We start from the raw sequence: 23,886 nt of genomic DNA on the forward strand, positions 1-23,886 counted from the left end.
ATTATGCTCGATGTGAATGATTCATATATCCAATGTATCCATATACATAAGGAAAAGTGTATGGCACTCATAGATAAAGCGGATTACAATTAATACACTTTTGACAATGTATATAAGTGGCTGCATGTCATTGTGCACTCAATTAATTAATTTTTTAAGTGACTGTTTGGTGAGGATCGAGCTTAGCTTGTGAAGTAAGCACCTATCTTCAATGGGTATATTTAACAATTCCACAAACCCAAAAAAGAAAACAGCTTTTTATACAAGTTAAATACATCGGACAAAAGTCCTGTTTTGCATGATTTTTATTACTATATTTTTAAGGCTCAAAACTATTTCCAAAGTATAAGTAATTTTAATTTAAGAGCTTAATAACTTAATTCTTAACTTGAGTTTTTTTTGGCCAAGCCTATGCATAGCTTCTCCAATTAACTGTTAACAGAAAAAGAATTGCGCTTTCTATATTTTTAATTTTATGGTTATCTTAATTTGAAATTTTCATTGATCAAGAGTAAAAATCATTTTTTTTTTCTCTTTTTGTATGAAGGTTTAATTTTTAAATATTAAAGTTAATTCTAATCAAAAAAGTTAATCTTTTTACTACCGTTAATTTTTTAAAGTTAATAATAAAAACAAAAGCTATCCCAAAGAGATTCTGAAATATATGATGACTGATCAGTCGAACTCGAAAGTACTTAATAATTAGACGCATAAAAAGGGTTTATGAGGGACAAGCACTAAAAGTTAAAAGATAGACATTTTACCAAAACAAAAACAGGTAAAATAGAAAGAAAGATGAAAGCAAAACAGGGTGAATAAGAAAACAGTAGAAAGAAAACTTGTCAGTCCTGATGAACATCCATATCCATATAATGGTACAAAAATATTAATAAATAAAAACCCTGAAAGGAAGAAGCATCTTTGTATGTGCAGTGGTACTGCATGATGAGCAGCTATCTTCGTTGGGAAGATTAAACTCAAAGACACGTGGCATTCATTTACTCGATCTGCCTTAAAAGGGTGAAGAAAGTAGAAACCATGGGCTTAGTTACGTTTTATTATTCCCAAGGCATAGTACAAGGTTCCTTGTTTTTGAGCCATCTTTTTACCTTAATGCTCGTACAAGTTTTTATCCTTTCTGTTTCTCTTTTTATAAACGGATTCCAAAACCCATATGACATGCGTTCTCCTTCTGCCGCATCTTCCTTTCATATCAAGCTTCCTTATTATTTATCTACATTTTTCAATCGATTTCATTCTCTAGATTTTAATGTTTCATTCCCAAAACTTATATATATATATATGTATGAAAGTTAATTTGAACGACTAGTTACTATTTCAGCTTATGTATTACTTAATAGGCATAGATGGTTGTATTACTATATTGAGTAACCAATAAATTTTAATATTCTTGTTTATTAAATATGTGTACTACTATATATATTATTGTTTCAATGATAATTTAAAGCATGTAACATCTAGCATTTTATATCTCCTACTGTGAGTATATATGTAAGAAAACCTTAAACACTCACTCGAGCAGGTAATAAGAATATGTTGGATTTAGAAAATTCCTAATAAACCCATTTATCCTGTCATGAACATGTGCTCTAGTTTGGGAACAAATACCAAGTTCCAAAGAACCATTTAGAAAAAAAGGTAGTAGATTTAGTGGATTACTTCAATGTACCACTACTTCCAATCATTGTAGGTTTACCATCATTATCATCGTCATCATCATCATCTACCATCCAATATATGTGCAAATGCTCTGCCACAAATTACTGTATCACTACATCATCACCGTTACATGCACCACCACCACCACCCCCCAAAATAAAAATTAAATGTGTGTGTATGTGCATTTCGGCCGTGTTCCACTTACAAAACATTTGGCATGTAATTTGTGTATATAAATACTTAGAATTTCATGAAAGTATTGATGAATAGATAGGATTAATTAATGGACCAAATTAAAGAGTACCAAATGGCTTAATGGGTATGCAGCACTAAAATTTCTTACACATAGGACCAAAAACAGAGGGAGAGATCAAACTGAAACATGAAAAAAAGTACAAAAAGGTAGACCATTGCGAATGAAGGCTACAGGGAATGACATAAACACAGAACAGTTGCCAACATAGGAAACCAAATACCAACATTTTCAGCAAAATACAAAGTCCCATCATCTACTGCAGTTTCACCCCGCCGCATCATACACACCCCACCCTCTTTCTCCCCGTATGTGTATATATATATATATATATGGTCTTTATAACAATCGGCTTTGTTTTGTAATTTGTATATATTATATGTCCAACTTGCATGAACCCTCATAATTATAAACAAGGCCGCTCTGAATTTTCAGGTAGTTTTCTACCAGAGCATGTACTTGTTGCCAATAAGCAATGCCCCATAAAATTAGAAAAAGACAAGAATGGTTTACTTGCTAGATTGTGAAGCAATGAGTAATTTCCTCGATTTTAATTCAGCCTCAAATTAATTTACATCTGCCGGGAAAAAAAAAAGAGGAAAACATTTCAATCCTAAAAGAAAAGGGCCAAAAAAAAAAAAAAAAAGGGAAAACAGAGAACTTTAACATGCAAGCTCATATACAGACAACCCTCCATTAAAGGCCCTGAGCAAAACCTGTATACGAGTTTCTCTCTCTCACCATAAACGCATCCGGAGACCAAAAACGTCACATATAAAGGATAATTAATGGCTCTGGTCTGAAGCCTCACGAGTCTCTGAGTTCTGACTCGGTTCTTGATTATCACCATTAGTACTGCTTCCTTTCTTCTCTGTCTCAACCATTTCCACCGATTTTTCACTGCCCTTTAGGTTGCATACACAGCCGGTATTGTTATTATTATCCCCATACGATGAGGACCTGCTGGAAATGGGAGTGGCTAGGAACGTTGGCTTTGCATCACCGGCCATGATCACCAGCATTTTCTCTTCGTAAACCGGCGGTGGCTTCTGTGTTTCGTCTCCTTTCCCTTCTCCGGCCTCGAGGTCTCGGTCACCGGAGCCGCCTTCGCCACCTTCGAGGTAGCCTGAAAGCTTCCAGTATGAGCATGCAAGGATCAAAAGAGCGAAAGCAATCAGACCCAGCATCGCCGCCAAACCACCGAACAAGTATGGCACCGGGGAATGCCACGGCGAGCGCTGTGTCATGGCTACCGGGGGCTTGGCTGTCACGTTGAAAGGCTCTCTGGCTGCCATTTATCTTTTTTTTTTTAAATTTGAATTTCTTGTCGTGATTTTCAAGTGAAAATGGTTATGGAGGCAGAGGAAAACAGAGGAGTTTGGTAGATTGGGTTGTGAAGTGGGAGATAAGGAACAGAGGTATATATAGAGTAAGAAGAATGGTGGTTTCAGGAGGTTTAAGGAGAATGGTGGTTTTTCTGCTGAGATTAAATTTGGGTTTCTCGGGTGATTAATGTCGTCATCTTGCATGAATACTTGGGGTCCATTGGGACCCTCTCTCTGTTCTTTGTTTGGATATCTAAGACTACAGGATAACGCACTCAGCTTGAGGGGTAGATTTGGTAATTGGCACTTTTATGTTCATTGGATATTGGAATCACGGAACCTTTGGCAAGAAAAAATAAATAAATAAATAAAAATAAAAGATATTAGAGAAAGAAAAAAAAAAAGATAAAAGAGGATAGGAAAAAAAAAAAAAAAAACTTTTGCCGTACAGGTGCGGTACAGCACCTGGAACATCATAATATTACTTGCCTTTAATATTAACACTTTTATATCCTTGGGAGGGCTAGGCTCCTAGCAATTCTTGATATTTTTGTGACCAAATTGATCATCACCTTGAATTTTGTCTCCATTCATGAATCTAAAATCTTATTTCAATGTAGTTATAAGTTTCAATGAGATACATATGTTATTTACCAAAAAATGAGATACATATGTTAAATTCACAATGAATATTACAGCAATTAATATAATATTGTAATACAAAAAATATTTTATCCGTAATAGTTACAAACATGATAAGCAATTTATATATATATATATATTTAGGATGGTATTTTAGAATGGATGATCTGCATACGGATCAGTATCAAAATTAATATTCAACTTTACTGTATATATATACCAACAAAATCAATATTTTTTAAAAAAAATATCGACTTCGATGATAGTCCGTATCGTAACCTTAACTTATATATATATATAACAACAAAGTCAATATTTTTTTAAAAAAAATTGACTTTAATAATGGTCCGTAACATAGCCTTAACCTTTATATATATATATATATATATATATATATTTTTTTTTTTTTGTGTGTATAATATTAAGTTCAAGATGCATATTGAAATAAAGGGCCAGATCCTATTCAAATAAAGTTTCAAAAGCAATAGTCTTCAAGTGCCTATATGGAAAAAAGTAAACATTGGTGATGATCATCCTTATAATAAATGATATATATTATATTATATTATAATTTTAGTTTACCAAAAAAATAAATATATTTTTAATATAATCTTTACCTTTTCAGCCCTTGTCTAAAATATATTGGATGATTTTGAATAAAGTCCTAAACTTAACTTCTAAACTGAAATGATAAACATAAATCTTATTTGTAAAGTTCTAAAAAATGATCTATAAATTGTTCTGAAAATTCGAAATTTGATTCAATAAAGAATAAAGCATTAAAAAAAAAAAAGGCTGAATTTTGGATACGATTTTGATAAAAATGATCTATAAATTGTTCTGAAAATTCGAAATTTGATTCAATAAAGAATAAAGCATTAAAAAAAAAAAAAGGCTGAATTTTGGATACGATTTTGATAAAAGACTCAACTCGGACACAATTAATGATAGAAAGGAAGAAACTAAAGGGAGTTATAAGAAAATCTTCTTCTGAGTCATCATTTGAAGGATGATGTAATTTGAAGTTGGGGTCTGAGAGATATGATTATGTGTCTCAAGGAATGTTTCATTAGTAATGAGGAGCTGGGTCCCCTACCCTTTCACTGTATTTCGATAGGCATTTTTCTTATTAAGTAATAGCACTGTATTACCCATTATTATTATTATTATTATTATTATTATTATTATTAATCATTTAAAATCATTTATATTTCAAATTTAACTAATGTGAAGTATGAATGGGAATAGCATATTAATTGAATTAAACCTTATTTGACTGCATTATCCATTTTATACATTAACATTTTACTGCAAGTATATTAAATCTTTCAAAAACATGTTCACTTATCCCTTTTATTTTTGACAAGACACTCTTCCCCTCATCAGAGAAAAATAAAATTTACCAATTCTTATTAGACAATTTTAAAATTATTATTCTAATGTTGTTAATTTCATTAATTTGTCCTTTTTTTGATAATACACACGCACAGCACACATACACAAATGTGTTTGTGTATTGGGAATCCTAATTATCGGTAGTTCTTCCTCTCAAATCAAATTCTTTGACATCAATTGGAAAGAAATGAAAATAATATAACGACTTACATCTTCTCCCTGAATTTATGGTATAAATGTTTCTTAAGTTATTTAAGTTTAAAGTTTTAGGAGACAGAATAAATTGCCTTCTATAATTAAAGTTTATTATATTATATTATTTGCTTATCTTTATTTCTTGAAGCTCAAGTGGAAAGATTTTGAACATTTGAAAAAGCAGTAGTTTCTTAACTGAACTGTTATAATTATAGCTTTCAAATAATCTATACAATTAAGTACAGTTGACAATTGAAATTAAAAGACAAGAGTATAATTGTATAATAAGAAAAATAATTATCACATACACCGAGATTATACTGGAAATAGTTTTTTTTTTTTTTTTTCCTTCTTTTTCGAAATTTGTATCTGGCAAATAGTTATCCTGCCATCCCATGAGTTATATATTAGAATCATGTTCTCTCTTTTTGGAATAATAATAATAATAATAATGTTCTTTAAAAAAAAAAAAAAAAACCGGTGGGACAGGATGAGGATCGAATTGTGGGGTAAATCATGTCGCGTGAACGCAAAAAAATTATGGTTGGTTCACAAATCTAGAGATAGATCACTTAAAATGAACCAAGCCATTGAACAGACAAGATTCAACCATCTTCGAGAGGATTAGCATGAATCCGCAGCACACTGAATCACCGCCGACAGTATGCGCAATGATGAGGGTGTTTGGAAAACAGTTCGAGAAAAGGTTGTGATTTGTGAAAGAGGAGGGGTCCCTCGTGGGGTTAGTTGGAAATGTTGTAATAAAGGAGCTTCAACAAAGCTAAGCTAAAAGGAGCTTCAATAAAGCTAAGCTAAGCTATGGTGGTGCCTAGTACTTCAAATATGGACGAAACGGTTCCCATTTTTTATTCTTTTTTAATACAAAAGAAATAAATAAAGCAAAGAAACAACCAAAAATGGTAGATGAACAAAAGGAATCGGTTTTGGCTCATTTCTTGGATTTTTATTGGATTCCACTTATTCATACTCACACGCAATTTGCAGCCGCTGTTGTTTGTTGCTCATTTATTGATATGTCTGCCGCAGTTTTTTGGTTTTTGATTCAGTGTCCATATACTCCTTTTTATTGAATAAGATAGTAAAATAAAAATTATTAAAAAAAAAAAAGATGCATTTACAATAGGGAAATTCACATGAAATTACTAAAACAAAACTATTACAAAGTCAAAAAGTTTTTTTACAGTACTATTCTATTTGTGAGTGAGTCGTTTTCATGGAAAATTTCAAAAACTAACCTTTCATTTGACGTGAAATATTGCATTGTTGTATATAGGTTTTTAATTTTTTTTTTATAATAAATTATTCAGTGATCCGACTTATTATTAATGTATATAATTTTGTAAAAATAATAAAATATACCTGAAATAGATCTTTAACATACTAAGAATTGGTGAAATGGCTATTACCATAAACAACTAAACATGAAGATAGAGTGTGGAGTGGTCGAGAATGGGATCAAAAAAGAGAAGTAGCTTGGGGATGGACTGAATGCCCCACCATATCACCGCCATTATATGCTTTGCCTGCCACCCTTCACATCTCCCTCCCACCACTGCCCAATTTTTGTGTATGCAAACTCGAATCAACTACGACATTTCACTACTAGAGGCTATAGCTCTGTATACATACATTGCTAGCCATTATACACACAAACCCTATCCTATAGTTTTACAAGTGTAGGAATCATGCAGGATTAATTAAAGTTTAATAAAGTGTGATAGAAAATATTCACAAAGATAAAAATAAAAATAAAAATAAATAAACAATTTTTGTCGTGACAAATTTACTTTTTTCCACTAAAATTCTATATTTTTAAAAAATAATTTATAAATTGTACATCTTTAAAAGATAAAAAACAGTATATTTATAAATTACAAACTCTAGCTTTCTAGGATTTTATTTAGCACCTTATACTTAATTGATGAATTCCTTTCTGTCTAAATGACTACATAAATGAGCTCTATTACTTAATAAGCTAATTTGGAATTTTAATATTATTATTAATCAAGATTCTTGATCAAATCTTGTTTTTAGAACATAAATTCAACATAAACTTTCTCATAAATTAGAAATCCCTATGTAAATAATCCGATAGCAAAATATCATGTTTGCAAGTGCATCTATAAAATTGTGAGTTCAGAACATGAAAAAAATAAATTGTTATAAATGATAAAAAAGAAGAAGTTATTTTCAGTAAAAAGAAAATGAAAAAAAAAAATTTACATGGAGTTGAATTTCCAAACCCTACTGTTCCTCCACCCAATTGCATCCTTCGTCATCATCCACCACTCAACGTACACGCCAAGGACTATCTGCATAGGATATTCCTCCCCTTACGATACGTCCAAACTTTCTTTCAGTGTCATTTTTTTCTTTAATTTGTTGTAATTTTTAATTTGCCTTATTCTACTCGCATTATGATGATCTTATCCTGTTACTTGGATTGTTAATTAAGTGGGGTTTGGGGATAAAATTAATTTATTTGTAGAATCATATACGTAGTGACTATCAATTCCAAACCAAATCCCACTCTCTTGGTGATTAATTAACTAAATATAGTTGGGTCCATGTTACTTTAATTAATTAATTAGAGGTGGTTAAGTTAACGTAACGTAACTCTCTTTCTTCTAATACGTTAATTTTTTTGTTGCTGAACTTGTCAGGGTCTTATGTTGTATTTTAATCTGGCACAATATTTTCCAATTGCAGTTGACAATAGGTGGTAAAGTCAGAATAATTTTCGTGGTCTCAGTCACTCCTCACAAGTACCCAATAGTTCTCAAGCAAAGGTTTGTCAATAGATTCGGTAGGTTTTTAATTTCCTCCTCCTTTATGCTCCCTTTATTTATTTATTTTTTCTTTTTAAAGGAACCAAAAAAAAAAAAAAAAAAAGTGGAAATGAGAAATTAATTAAATTTTTGAGAACCAAATATATTATATATAAAACAAAAGAGCATCCAATACAGGTTAGCTTGCTAAATCCGATCATAGTAAGTTTCCTCTGATTAAAACGAGCCATAGTTGGTAATAGATTTCACTTGGGAGATTCATATCGAAAGAGTATTTTATTTCCTTTTTTTTTTTTTTTGACTATTTAAAATGTATAATTTCTCCTACAGACACAAAAAAATTAAAAATCATTTTTAATTTTTTAGTCAAGCACTATAGAGAAAACGTTTTATTCATTCTAAACAGAAACTAGTGTTATATATACAAAAGATAAGGAATCGAAATTGCCATAGAAAGGCTAAATAGAAAAAACCAAAAGTAAAGATTCAAGAAGACCCAAATTGGCAAGGAAGTATTATTAGCTTCAAGCTCCTTCCGTATATACATTTCATCTTCTATATACGTTACCATTTTTACTAAAAGACATAATATCAAAAGGCCGAGTTGTTACAATTTTTCACAAAGAGGGATTCAAAAAGAGTTGGAAAGTTTGAAGGGGCAACGGTACGTTTATCACCAATTCAATCATGTATGCATGCGAAAATGAAATTGATGATCATCTTAAAATTGCCAGCAATTTCCAACAAAAGGGTTTGGATAGCAAATGAAAATGATCCATCTATAAAAAGCAAAGAATTCCTATCAACTTTTTAATCAGTATTGAGTAACGTATCTTCTAATTTGTCCATGCTACCTAGCTAGCATGAAGATAAGCTGTTACTTTATTTTGCTTTCAATTTCTTTCTTTCAAACTTTTGATGTCTTTTTTATGTTTTCATTTTCTTTCTTTTACGCTATGTTGACATTAATCAAACTTAATGCACACAGGAATCCATTAGTTTCGAATCAATTATCCATTTGAATATATAATCTAATTAACGGATCCAGAAAACAATGACACATATGTCAATGCATGGAATAATTTCTTAAAATTAAGAGTGAGAATTATTCCACTTGTTTTTGACTATGAACTTTGCTGCTAATGAAATTAATTGTAACTTTAGTGAAGTGGGATTGCCACCAATTTGGCCTTCCTTTTTTTTTTTTTTTTTTTTTTTTTTTTTGTGGGGTGATCTTGTTCAGAGAATTATTTATTTTGCGGTGGGGGCTACAGAACCATTATTGATTCTTTGGTTGCTCTTATTTCTCTAGCTAGCTAGCTTTCCTAAACTTCTTATTCTTAAAAATATAAAAACACACACACACACACACACATATTAAATGTAGTTGCATAGTAAAGTTAAATTAAAGGAATAGGATCATATCTCAATAACTTTTATACATTAATATAATGGTTAATTAATTAAGAACTTTGTCCCAATAAATATATATATATATATATATATAGATTATGAAATGCTGGATAAGGCACTTGACCCCACGATGATCGATAAGGTTATTAATTTAATTAATAGGGATTGGGCCACTTTTTTAATTAATGGATCACTTTAATCAAAGGCTAAATATAAATATAATTCTAGCTTAGATATAAAGGACGGTATATAGAGCCACCTATAAAATTGATCAGTGGAAAAATGTTGGAATCTATTGTCACAACACAACATATAATGTAAAAGGAAAAGGGATAGAGAGCTATAAGTTCTTGTTCCCAACTAGGATGGAAACATTAGTAGCTAGCCATAGCTGTGGATAGGTGTGGCTTTTGCATTAGTAGCATCTATATTAAACTTGTTTACATTTCCATCGACTAGTAATTAATTTGCGTTTTAGATCTTAATTAAAATTGTGCGACAAAGGTGCACATAAGAAAAGAAATATGATGAAGTTAAAGAATAGGCACGTATAATTTAGTAGTATGCATTTGCGATGCGGCATATTTTTCCATTTGGCAAGGTTTTATGAACCTAAAATATATAAACTAAGTATAGATAACACACTACGGCAAAAGGCGAAAGATACGAAACCTCTTTTTCCTATAGAAAGCAAGATATAATTGTATGCATATATACATCAAAACAGTAAATAATAAGTATAAAATTAGCTAACTAAATATTAAACAATTTGATTCAAATTTGAGTAGTGGGTATATTGCATGAGGTAGGTTTTCGAAAAAGACCCAATTGTTAAATAAATTTGAAACGAAAAAGGATTCATCATGATTCATGAAGAAATAATTGAAGGGATATGTGTCAATTAGCTAGTATTGAGCCCTCAATAAAGTTGAATGCTGCCAGTTAACTTCAATGTACTAAAGTAAGCATCAATTAAGGTCATCCGGCCCCCATCAATTGGGCTTGAGCTGCTTCATTTTCTTTTTTCTTTTTACTTTTTTGTAATTAAAATTTTTTTCTAAATTTTTTTAAAAGCATACTTTCTAAATTTCAACCAATTAGAAGTGACCTTAGAATTAATCAGGATTAGATTGTTCACCTGAATGCCCCCTAGAGGGCTCATTCTTTATCTCTATCTTGATTGATGATTAAGTAAAGTTAGTTTGATTTTTGATGTAGACATTGTTTTAGTATGACACGCATTGTCATGATAGTCAAATTTTATATAGTTAAAATATTACGGGAGGAATGGAAACTATCACTGTCAAAGTAGGAAAACAAGAGTCAATTAAGCGTAGAATTTTTACCTTAATATAGAAAACAGAGACTCTGTACCCGTATAGATCTTATCTATATGCTATATATATAACATATGACAAAGAAAGGCACAAGAATAATGATAAATAAAAACATTACATGCAGTTGCATTGTCGTGAATGGTGATTCTTGACAAGAATTAGAAGCGCGTTTGATTTAAATAACTTCCAGTTTCCAAATAGAAATGATAAAACCCTGTTGAAGCTCAATCTCTATGAAATATGTATTCACCAAATAAATATGTCTTATAAATGTCAAACATATTAGGACTTAAACTAATTGGTTTTATACATAAATAAAACCCCGTTGACATGCATTCTTTTTTTTCTTCTCCCTAAAAAGTGGAGAAAAATATCTTAGTTGTTGAGGATCATTATACAATCAAAATTTCAGTATAACAGAGCAACCTGAGAGTTTCCAAAGTGAATATGTAGCTGAGTTTTTAAGGCAAAGTATATAAGGTTCCAAAATAAAAATGGATGCAAAAGGAAAGAGAACTTTGATTCTATCTGGCAGAAAGCATCTGACCCCATTTTCACCTTGGTTAGGTACAATTTTTATGTTGTCCAAAATGGCTAAGAATTTCCATGTGCTTTGCCCTGAAAAAATCCACCAAAAGAAGAGTTGAGTTGGCTCAATCTATCAAAATAGACAAAACCAAACCACTCTAAACCACCAAATAAAGAAGGATCCAATAAAACTCACAAAAAGGTACATTTCCGTACAAGGCAAACCAACCTTTTTCACTCTCTTGCCTGTTTGGTTTCCAAGAAATTGTTTAAGAGACCTGATATATACTAGACACAAATAAGATATAATAAATTCTTAAATCTTTAATGGTTAATCTGTATTTACTTTTTCATTTTCTTAATTTTTTTCTTTCAATATAACAGGAAAAACTTCTGCATCAATTGTAGTTAATAATCAGATTTCTGTACTATATTTCCACCCAAAAAGAAAAAAGAAAAAAGAAAAAAAAAAGATTACTGTACTATATTTCCACCCAAAAAGAAAAAAGAAAAAAGAAAAAAAAAAGATTACTGTACTATAATATTATGTATGAGTCAGTTAGTGGACTGATTTGGAAGATCATTAAGGAAACCGAGTGGTACAAAACACCGACCAATGAGAACAAAACAAACCCATTTGGAGAAAAAAATCAACCAAGGGCACTTATATCTTAATTGGTGGAATGTGCATCCCACTGTGGGTAAATTTCGTCGCAAAAGAATCAATTTTAAGCATATTATGTCTACGTAATGGACATTGACATCGACTCGAAACATTGTTCTCTGCTCCACATGCCTGCTAACCAATGCTATTTCCTTTTTCTTTCTCTTTTGTGGAAAGTATATGTATTGGAGCTACCATTTTTGGATTCCTCACCTCCCTTTTGTTATTAATGTCTCTCAGTTTTCATTATGTTTTGAATTTTTTTTTTTTTTTCAAAACTTTGTACTTCCAACTGGCTTTGCTTAAACTTATTTTAATTTAGATGCGGCGAAACGACCTTTTTTCCTTCTTTTAAAAAATTAAAATGTAGTACAAAATAAGTTACTCCCAATATATTTAGTGTCTGATAATTTGAAATTCATGAATTCGAATACAGAAATAAATTATATGTATGTGTTTATTATGCTATTTTTTTGGTTGGTTGCAAAATTAATGTGGGGTTTCCCATGAAACTTTACACAAAGTGTTTTTATATTATTTATGCATAGGATAGATATAGCTGCCTCTACTAGCCAAAGGCATTTTATGCGAACAAAAGTAAAGGAGATGATTCTGCAAATCTTTGTTCTGTACAAATTTCGGTTGGTCTTTCTAGTTTTGAAACTGCGGTGCACAATTATTGAGTGCAACCTCATATTTTCGACATTACCATGTCAAGGAAAACCTCTATTTCATCTGGTAGAAGCAGATTAAGAAGCCTAAGAAATCTGATCCCATAATGGCCAGGTAGACTAGGTTGGCTGCTCAATGGCAATTTTCTACTCTCTAGGGATTCCAAAAATCTACATCTAGTCGGTGGGTGAGTCAGACTTATGTAATTGCTGAGCTTTTTCAAAATGACCAATTGGGATAAGAATTAGTCATTTAGAGAAAAGATTCTGGTCAAAGAATTGTATATCGCATTAACAAAGTGAATAAAATACAGATGAAATACAAAAGTACTTATTCATATAAATTAAGGTCATTTTATCCACACACAGCTCTGTTTGATTCCCCAACCCTCTTTAGTCATCATGGTATAATAAAAATTCACCCACAAAAGCAAACAATGCAGAGCACCAAAATTCAAGAAAACGAGAAGCATTTTGGAAATGTAAAATGTTAAAAGAATGAAAAAGAGAGGACGATGAGGATGACTGGATATGATGTGTGTGGAGTATGAGTCAGTAATCAGTATTGACGGTGCTGACCACCCAAACATTTTAGAAAAAGAGATTGGAGCACTTTGCTTCCTCATGGGCAGACACATGGCACAAATGGCCAGCACAAGACACGGGTGCATCAGGACCAGGACCCACTGGCCCTACCACCTCAAAAACTCCAACTCCAACCACAGACCCAATCCAACCCAACCCACCTGCTTCTATGTTTATACATATATATATTTCAATTCATCACCTGTTGCTTTCAATCCACATTCTGCCTTATTGAATTGTTTCAATCACAGCGGGAAAATATATATATATATATCCCACTCTCATCTGCTGGTGCAAAATTGGCAATTATTTCGATCCATGTTTCATCTTGTTTTGCTTTACAGAGTTGGTGTATTTTGAAACAGCATTTCTGAAACTATAGCTTAATTTGCTGGTTTTTCATTTCTATTCAATATTTTTTTCATTTTCACTTCTGCCAAACAGTATGTACAGCTCATGTTTCCTACTCGGTTTTGCCTGTCTCTTTCAATTAGTAAAGTTAATGATATGAACTCTTTGAGTATTCTGGAATGGATAGTATTTCTTTTAAGAAATTGTGTCGGTTTTGTGTTGAGTTTCTTGTTTATTTCAATTAAGATATGGGAATATGAAATCTAGAATTAGACAACTATATTTTTAGGGTCAAAATAAGTATTTGAATAAGCTTCTTGTAGAAATTCTACTTGAAAGTAGAATGAAATTGAAAAAAAATATTTTGAAAAAGTTATTCAGAGTTCTGCATTCCTTAATTTTAAAAATTCAACATATATTCGGAAAAATACACTTTAAACCACATCAACTTGCCTTTAAAATTAAGAATATTTATTTTATTAACTTTAGATTTATTAATATACTCACATTTACACACATGAAAGGTTGTGTGATTAAAAAAAAAAAAAAAAAAAAAAAAAAAAAAACACCATTATTCTATGGCTTCCTCATCAACATCAATTAAAGAGTAAGGACATATTTATTATGCGAAACGAATTTCTAAATAAAACAAAAGAGTTTGATATGCAAATACAAAAATAAAATAACTATTCTATAATATTAATTTTTTCTGTATTTGATACGTTTTTAAAATAAATAAATATCTACTCCAAGGGAATAGAAATTCCCCGTTTGAAAAAATAGCATTTGTTTCTTTGTTTTACGAACTTAAAATTATTATTTTCATGTTTTTATTAAAATAAACTTTAAATATTCTTTTACCATAATTGTAATATATTTAAATTCAAATGGTTTATCACATTTTAAAAAAATACACAAATAAATATAAAAATTAATTTTTTATTGATTTTGATCAAATTCAATATTTTTTAAAGCCAAACTTGAATATAATCTTTATGGTTAACATATAAAATTTAAATTATTATTCCCCAAAGATGTTTTACTGCAGAAATATATATATATATATATATATACATATTAAACAATTTAAGGGTGGCAATTAGTTACCCATTTACAATCAAATCGATTTCAAGTCAGGTCAAATCCAAATTGCCACCATTATATACATGGAATTGTTTTGTTGGGTTTTAAGCACAAAAGCCTTAGAAGCCTCGCCATCTAGCCGGCCTTGATCCTAAAATCTATGGATTTCATTTTTTAGTCGTGCACACTAAAGAGTCTATCGCGTCAATCCAGGCCCAATGGGTCCAAAGCATCACAATGTTGCCAACTTGAGTTTTCTTACAAGTTGACATATCAATCAACAGACAGACATAATTCATTTCCGATAAACACATAAATGCTCTACAAAATAACCATAGTTTTTAATTTAGTCCTTCTCCCTACATAAGTAAACGAGATAAGAGCAGTTTCGGTGACGGTTTACTCAGAAGAAATAAAATCAACATAAAGGGCTGTAATACATGCCAGCTACATTGTACTTAAAAATAAACATTCAGCAGTAAATCAACATCGCTCCACCTCCATGTAATTGAAACCACAACTTGTCCCAATTAATCAATTCGCAGCAAAAACAATCACTTCCCCCTGGAATTTATAAAGAAATAAACATATAAACATGTTGAGAGAGAGAGAGAGAGAGAGAGAGAGAGAGAGAGAGAGACGAGAGAGAGACTAAGAGATTGATGGTGTTTAAATCTTTACTCACGTGTTCATCATCAGCGTTATGTTGTCTCCTTTTAGAAGTATCCTCCCTTTAAAATACAAATAAATTTATCAGATATTACAATCTAAAGGAGATAAAGAGGTAAGGACTAGAAGGATACTTACCTAATGACTTTCTGCTCTTCTTCTTGATGCTCACTTCTTCAGCATCATCCAAAACCAAATTCATGTACTCATCAAAACCCTAAAAGTCCACCATCAAACCAGAAAATATCAAAGAACTTGCATAGGAATTGAAACAACCTACAGATACCAACTGTACGAGAGGGAGGGAGTTCAAATGTTTGCTTCGTATGGTTAGATTGTCAATATGCAGCTACAAAGTAGACATTAAAATCAAATATATAATAAACACACAAACAAATGAAGAAGATTTCTTCAAGAAATGATACACCAAGCACAACAAATACATACCATGACGACTAACAGTGACATGACCCAACCCTTGACATCAAGAATTCATTGGAAGATGCAAGAAAGCAACAGATAGAGATAGAGGGGTGTGTCTACTGCATTAAAGCACACGGGCAATCTAAATATGTGTCTACTGCATTAAAGCACACAAGCAATCTAATAAACTGAAAAGATGCAAGGCAAACAAAGAGTTAATGCTGATGCAGCTAAAGGTCTTTTAAGTAGCCATCTATCATTATGCTGATGCAGCTAAGGGTCTTTTAAGTAGCCATCTATCATTATCCTATATAAAGCCCACACAGCTTTGAATCAACTTATTCTTTCAGTTCGATTTTGAAGGACAATAGATAACAAAAGTAGTACAGGATATTTATTCGATAAGTCCTCTCAATAATAGACATCTAAAGAGACTTTCAATGACAATTAATTATATGAAGTTTCAAACTTTTCCTTAAAAGTATGCTGGATATCACGTTATTATTCATTACAATATTAGACTCAACCATTGTCTAATATTTTTCACCACTTTGCTGCAAATAAATCAGAAAAGTATATTTGTTTCATTGTGTTTACATAAGAAAATATTAATAAAATAAAAGGAAAAAACTAAATTTGTGCCTACCATTTATGTAAACATAAATTTTGGTGGCATGGGAGGGACAATTTTCCGCTGTTTGCCTTTTGTTGCATAAATCAAAGATTGGAAATTATGTTCAGGAATCATGACCTCTACATCCTCTTAGTGGAATAAGGAAATGGTCATTAAGAGAAAATATGATTTAGACAAGGGGAAGGGGGCCATAAAGAGGATGAGCATGAGGGGATAAGCATAAGCTAGGAAATCTACTAGCTCTTCTGGACGCATAAAGACCCAGAAGTGAGAGTCCTTTCGCATGTAATCAGTAGAATTTCATAGGAAGTTATAATTTCAATTCCTTTTCTAAGCTTGGCAGTGAAAGAGATATTAGTGAGGGCATCCTCAGGCTTAGGAATCCTATATGAGACAACATGTACAAAGAACAGGGCAGACTTAAGCGAACGGAAAGTGAACAAAATGATAGTTCTGACCCTAAAATCGAGCGGCCAAAATTATATCACCATTTAGTTTCAGTTTGAATCTCCAAAGCACAAGTAAGATCCTATTGAAAGCAGGCTTGGAATAGATAAGAAGAGTGACCGAAGGAAGCAGGACAAGGCTACTAAAACAACCAATTATGCTATAGGATTGAGCCTCTTGTCTTTAATCAAGTAGAAGAAGTAAGCAAGGGGAACATTAGAGGCAAGCAAAGTAAGGCTGTTTGGACAACCTAAAGCCAGTAATACAGCTAGTTGTGTTAAATAAATTAAAATGCCATGCCTTTGTCAACATGTATGAACAATTGCTTCTATATGGAAGGTCTATAGGGCAAAGGCTACTAGATAAGAGTGACCAGGCAAGCCGGTGAGTATAGCAGCATTGGCAAGGCTACTAGAAGCAAAAATAAATAAATAAATAAATAAATAAAAATAAACAAAAATAACAAATAATAAATAATAAATAAAACAGAAGATAAAAGATCAAGCTTAATAGATTAAAATCTTCAAGCGATGCCCACTGGGTTGAGGCTACTTGTATGAAGGTCAAGCTGCTTGATTAAAGATGCTTTAAAGACAAAGTAAGCCTTAGCAGTCGAGATGATTGAGTTTAGTATAATCTAGCAAGCTCATACAGAAAGTACAATCAGAAAGAAAGTTCTTCTTCAATGCAATATTTCTTTTTCTAATGCAATCAACCCCTAATATATTCCTCAATACCGATAAGCTTAAAAGCTATCTTAAAGTATGCAATTCAAGCTGTAGCACAATTTAGTTACTTAATAAATAAATTAATAAATAACAGTGCATGCCAACCAGCATCTAATAGTTTGAAAAAGAGAAGGAAGTGAAGAGGCCAAACAAACATAAATATTTGATTATGAAACAATCACCTTATACTTCTGTCTAAAGCGCATAAATAATTGTACCCCATGAATAGTACGGAAAAAGAAAAAAAGGACCGAATTACATATTGGATTTACTCTACAGTGGAAAATTAATCATAATTTATATCTAAAACATACAAATTCGAAGAACTTGCTAGTGAGAATGTAGTCATAAAGAAAAAGCAAATAGCATGAAAAATATGAACAACTAATCACAAAAAGCGCTCCAAATGCATGGAAATAGGAATTGAGGGAATATATATATGTATATATATATATATATAAAGACTTACAATAATTCGGCCTTCGATCCTCAAGTCCTTCTGCTCAAAGAGCCAAATCTGAATGCGAGCTTTCTGGAAGAAAATTTAGCAGAAAACTCAGAAATTCATTATAAAAAAAAAAAAAAAAACATTTTAAAAAAACATATGGAAGCAAACCCAGAGGTGAAAATCAACCCAAAAAAAGATGAACATAATGGATGACTTACGCTCTGAAGAAACCTGAAAATCAAGTTCTGGAACAACAAGAAGCCGGAAAAAAAAGAGAAGACAAAAATAAGTTAGTGAAAATAAAAATAAAAAAAAATAAAAAAATAAAAACTTAAAAGAAAATCAAGGTGGAGAAAGAAACGCACAATGGGCTGGGTCATGATCCTCTGGACTTTGGTGCTCGCCATGGCTGCAAAATTGGAGAGGTGGAGTTGCAGATGTTCAAAACCCTAGCTTTTCCTCTGTCCAGGAAGAGTGAGAGAACGATACCTACTGAAATTGCCGCTTCTGACTTGACCTGACCCGCCCTTTTAATTCGCCAACAACTTAAAAATTGCAATTGACTCCCTATGGATTTTCATTATTATAAATGAATTAAAAGTTAAATTTAAACCCCTCAATTTTAATTGTTTTTCAGAAAGTCCCTCCATATTGTAAACATTATCATTTAGCACAAGGCATTCTGTTTTTCACATTACAAAATTAATCAATTACTTTTTTTGGGAGCGTTCAATAAATAATTTTTGACAAATTATTTTGATTTTGATTAGGTAATCCAAGGATACAAAAGCATTTGAAAATATAGATATTATTTATATGATTTGTATAACATTATATTCGTACATTTAATGAATAAAATAATATTTGTTAAAATTTTTTATCAAATATTTTAATACATAAAATGTGTCTTTATTTTTCTTTATTATAAAAGTAACCAATTACTTATTAACTATTTTTTTGGTTTGGTGTCTCTTTTGACAATCAAACCATGGCCACAAGAAGTCTCCTTTTATCTTCTCTGATCTGAACTTCTTTGATGGATATTAGGAGGGATCTAAATCGACCAATAGCGGATTCACGAAGAGGAAATTGCTGCTTCAAGTTGAGGTATTTGGGGGGTATACGTATCTAAGCTGCCCTGCTTGATGGGCTGAAAATTGCTGAGCTCTAAGATCTTGGTTCCTCTTCCTTTCTCGGTTATTCTTGCTACTTGTGTAGATTTCTGCATGCCTTATCTGAAGCTTTTATAAAGGGTTTGGATTTGCAGCCGGGGTCTTTGAAGGGCGTAATATCTGGGATGCCGAGAAGGTGTTTGTGGAAATGCCTGACTATGGCTCGGTGAAGCCAGGTCAGGCTACTGTTTCTCTGTCGGAGGCTTCGAGCAGCATGAGTCCCGGCCATTTCTAGTGGTGAGAATTTTCATTTCTCAAGTGGATTGTTTCCTAGTCCAGTCCATACCCAGGTGGTATCACAGATGAATTTTTCATCCCGATCCGATATGGAACAGAGTCAGCCACAGCTTCCTTGTAGGAACGCCCCGCAGTTAGAATTAGTAGCTGACGAGGCGAATGCTGTCCGCATCTCGCAATTCAGGTTAGTTGGAAAGGTGTTCTCAGACAAGTTACTTCGGAAAAATCTAGTCCAGTCAATCATACGAAGAGCCTGGTTCACCAATGACGACGTTCAGGTGGAATCTCTTCATCCCAATATCTTTTTATTTTGTTTCAAGTCCATAGCTGACAGAAACCGAATATGGAGAAAGAGGCCTTGGTCAATTAATGGAGCTCATCTTGCCCTTAGAGAGTGGAAGCCTGAACAAAGTTTCGAAGATTTGGATTTTAATATCTCTACTTTTTGGGTCCAAATTCATGGATTGCCTCTCCAGTTCATGACCAGTTCCAATGCCTCCACGATTGGCGGACTGTTTAAAAATTTAATCCATTGTGAATCCACTTCTAGAACCAACCTAGTAGGTTTGAAATACATGAGAATACAGGTTGATGTGGATATCTCCAAGCCGTTATTAACAGGTTTTTTTCATAAGTTGGGCAACCGTGGGTCTTGGATGCATTTCTCCTATGAACGATTGGCGGAGTTTTGTTACTCTTGTGGGAAAATAGGGCACTGCAAACAGGCTTGTACTATAGTCCCAAACGCAGCCAGCATCCAGGATGGTGATCAATATGGTCCATGGATCCGGGCCGAAGCGGAAGATAATAGAGTGGTTCAAGAAGCATATGGTCTTCGACAGGTTAACTTCCCCAGCAAAGACACCTACGATTCGCCTTTGCATGATGTGCATCAAGCTGATCAAGACGAAGAGGTGCATCAACCAACCAGGGCAATCAACTCGGTTGAACAGGAATCGGACATGCGAGAGGCGGACGAGTCAACCCGGATTTGGACGAGCTCAAAGGAGGATCATGTCATGCTACAGGGTCAACAACAAGATAATCATCAACATCCAATAGCTATTGATCATGTCGGCTCCTCATCGGTTTCGAGGAAGCAGGGTTTAGACTACTCTGATGCAAATGCACAACCTACATATGCTGGAAAAGCTGTCACAAGGTTTGAATTTGAAAAAAGGGGGGAACCCAGGCCGCTCAATCCTGAACCTTTTTTACAACAGGGCTCAACCAACTCCCAAAGCCCGAGTACTATCCACCGGCCCATTTCTTTGTTGGAACCCATCAATGAAGCTGGTAAAAGTGACAGGAAACCAGGCAAAAGGAAGAGGGGAGCCCCCAAAGCCCACAAAGCCCAACCAAAAGCTCTAAACTCCAAACTAATTGTTGATGAATGCTGTAAAGACACAGATCACTCCACCGGCTCAGGGCCTGTTTCATCCCTCAAAGGTACTCGTTCTTTCTCACAGGAAGTCATTCCGCCATCTTTTTGTATGAACGACAGTAATGTTTCACCTTCGAAAGTTAGACTCAAAGATCTGGCAAGGAAGCTTAAGCATAGCAATCGCTCGAAAGAGAAAGCCACCATAGAAGCTAAAGTAGCTGGAGAAGCAAAGGCAGTTACGAAAATGGCCGAGGAGGCGGGCCTAATCAAGCCCCCCCCTTCGCCATGAGTCTACTGTCATGGAACTGTCGAGGCCTTGGAAGAGCCTCGACAGTGCGAGGTCTGAAACACCTCGTTAAAAAATCTTCACCTCTAGGCCTTTTTCTCATTGAAACAAAGTCGAGTATTGGAAAAATGGAGAAATTAGCAAAAGGTTTACCTTTCGATAATCACACTGTCGTTGAAGCAGATAACAGAGCAGGTGGCTTGGCCCTTTTTTGGAATTCTGCTCTAGGTTGGACGGTCATGTATAAATCCAAATGGATAATAGGAGTTCGCACCTACCTTCCTAATGGCACTGACTGCAGCAGCTGGTTTTGTTATTGCCCGGCGGAGAAGGCTCTCAGACATTCCTTCTGGACTGAACTATCAGAGGCCATATCTTCAGGGAGTGAAGTGTGGATGTGTATGGGGGATTTCAACGATATTATTGTTCAAGAAGAGAAGATTGGAGGTAGAAAAGTCACAAGCAAATCAAACTATTTTTTGAGAAACTTTATCGCTAACATGGGAGCCTTAGATCTGGGTTTTTGTGGCACAATGTATACATGGTGTAATCGACGGGGGGGCACTGCAAATATCAGAGAACGCCTTGACCGAGTCTTAGCCAGCCCAGATTGGAGAATCCTCTTCCCTCAAGCAGGGGTCATACACCTACCCCCAGCAGGCTCAGATCATCTCCCTCTCAAGCTTACTATGACACAAGATCACCCAACCACAACCAGGCCCTTTCGCTTCCTGGAAGTATGGACCCGAGACCCCTCGTGCGAATCAATCATCAAAGAAGCTTGGAGTAGTAGCTCCCATAACCGGCCCAGAACATCTCTCGGGTTTAAACTCTCAAACACTGCTAGAGCCTTAAAGAGGTGGAACAAAGACAACTTTGGTTTCTGTCACACAAAAATCAACGACCTAGAAGCCTCTCTTTCACAGGTGTACAATCGAACCCCGTCTGAGGAGAACTTACGGTTAATGCAATCAATTCAATCGGAGATCGATGAATGGAGGCTTAGACTTGAGTTGGTTTGGAGACAAAAATCTCGGGAGGTTTGGCTTCAAGCAGGTGATAGAAATTCGAAGTTTTTCCATGCCTCTACAATTTCCAATAGGAAACGAAACTTAATTTCAGCGTTAAAAGATGACAATGGCACATGGCTAGAATCTAGAACCTAAATCAGCAGTTTTCTGATCCGCAAGTTTAATGAGGTATTTCAAACTGAACCTGTAGCCTTTTGTGACTGCCTAGATGATTTCTTTCAGGGTGGTATTACTGCTACTGATAACTGGAGTATGGAAGTTTTACCTACAGCAGAAGAAATCCACAACACAGTCAAGAGCATGCATCCCATTAAAGCCCCTGGGCCCGATGGGATGCCTGCTCTTTTCTTTCAAAAATACTGGAGTACGGTAGGGGAAGATGTTGTCTCTCTGATTCAAAATGCCTTCAGAACCATTATTTTTCCCCCTGCCATAGATAACACTTACATGGTGCTGATTCCAAAGACCAAACAGATTTCCTCTTTTAACCATTTACGACCCATTAGTTTGTGCAACTCAGTCTACAAGGCATTATCCAAGCTCCTGGCAGATCGTATCCGTCCTTTCCTAGACAAGATCATCTCCCCATTCCAAGCGGCGTTTATTCCAGGGAGATGGATTGGCGAAAACTCCATTCTTGCCAATGAACTTGTTCACACTTTTAAGCAGAAAAAGAAAGGGCAAGGTTTGGTGGCTTTTAAAATAGACATGCAAAAAGCTTACGACCGAGTTGATTGGGGAGTGTTAACCAGAATCCTATCCAAGCTGGGCTTCTCTCATAAAATCAATGGCCTCATTCTTCGGTGTATATCTACTGAATCTGTGGAGCTTCTTCTCAATGGCAGTGTGTGTGGCAAAGTGAACATGGAGAGAGGTATCCGTCAAGGGGATCCACTATCCCCTTTCCTCTTTATTATATATTCCGAACTCTTGTCAAGAATGCTTCAAAAATTGGAAAGGGAAGGTAAGATCCATGGAGTGAAAATAGGTCGAACCAGTCCGGCGATTTCCCATATGCTTTTTGCAGACGATATTCTGCTTTTTTGTAGAGCCGATTTACGAGAAGTGCGCGAACTCCAAAAGTGCATAGATCAATACTGCTGCTGGACAGGCCAGCGGGTGAACTTGGCCAAATCGGGATGTTTTTTCTCCAAAAACACTCACAGCAGGATTAAAGTTGGAATTAAGAAGCTATTTAGGATGAATGAGCTTCCTAAAGATTCGAAATATCTTGGTCACCAGCTTTTTCTTGGCAGAAATCACTCTAACGCTTACGATGACTTAAGGAAAAAGGTGGAAGCAAGACTTCAAGGATGGCAGGGCAAGCTTCTATCGCAAGCAGGCAGGTTTACTCTTACCAAATCAGTTATAAGTGCCATTCCTCTCTATGCAATGACTGCATACAAACTCCCTGAGAAATGGTGCCAAGGTATCGAAAGTTTGGCTAGTAGATTTATTTGGAATGGAAAGCAAGATGGTAGAAGATACACCCCAG

At 33.9% G+C, this 23,886-nt stretch overlaps 3 protein-coding genes across 3 annotated transcripts; 1 reads left to right on the forward strand and 2 right to left on the reverse strand.

Moving 5' to 3' along the window:
- Positions 1–1,964: 1,964 nt before the first annotated feature.
- LOC107415203 (protein GLUTAMINE DUMPER 3) lies at positions 1,965–3,399 on the reverse strand. Its single transcript, XM_016023491.4, has one exon. It carries the CDS (start codon positions 3,226–3,228, stop codon positions 2,719–2,721), a length of 510 nt encoding a protein of 169 aa, XP_015878977.1. The 5' UTR covers positions 3,229–3,399; the 3' UTR covers positions 1,965–2,718.
- An 11,806-nt stretch (positions 3,400–15,205) lies between these two features.
- On the reverse strand, positions 15,206–18,803 carry LOC107415204 (uncharacterized). Its single transcript, XM_016023492.4, has 6 exons — positions 18,647–18,803; positions 18,500–18,526; positions 18,303–18,365; positions 15,740–15,818; positions 15,618–15,663; positions 15,206–15,496 (listed from the first exon to the last, which is right to left on the reverse strand). The coding sequence occupies exons 1-6, from the start codon at positions 18,686–18,688 to the stop codon at positions 15,487–15,489; spliced, it is 267 nt and encodes an 88-aa protein (XP_015878978.1). The 5' UTR covers positions 18,689–18,803; the 3' UTR covers positions 15,206–15,486.
- A 976-nt stretch (positions 18,804–19,779) lies between these two features.
- On the forward strand, positions 19,780–21,363 carry LOC132800360 (uncharacterized). The gene has a single exon (XM_060813861.1). The coding sequence runs from the start codon at positions 19,780–19,782 to the stop codon at positions 21,361–21,363; it is 1,584 nt and encodes a 527-aa protein (XP_060669844.1).
- The last annotated feature ends 2,523 nt before the right edge of the window (positions 21,364–23,886 follow it).

This window comes from Ziziphus jujuba, chromosome 1, assembly GCF_031755915.1.
Source record: "Ziziphus jujuba cultivar Dongzao chromosome 1, ASM3175591v1".
NCBI classification, from domain to species: Eukaryota; Viridiplantae; Streptophyta; class Magnoliopsida; order Rosales; family Rhamnaceae; genus Ziziphus; species Ziziphus jujuba.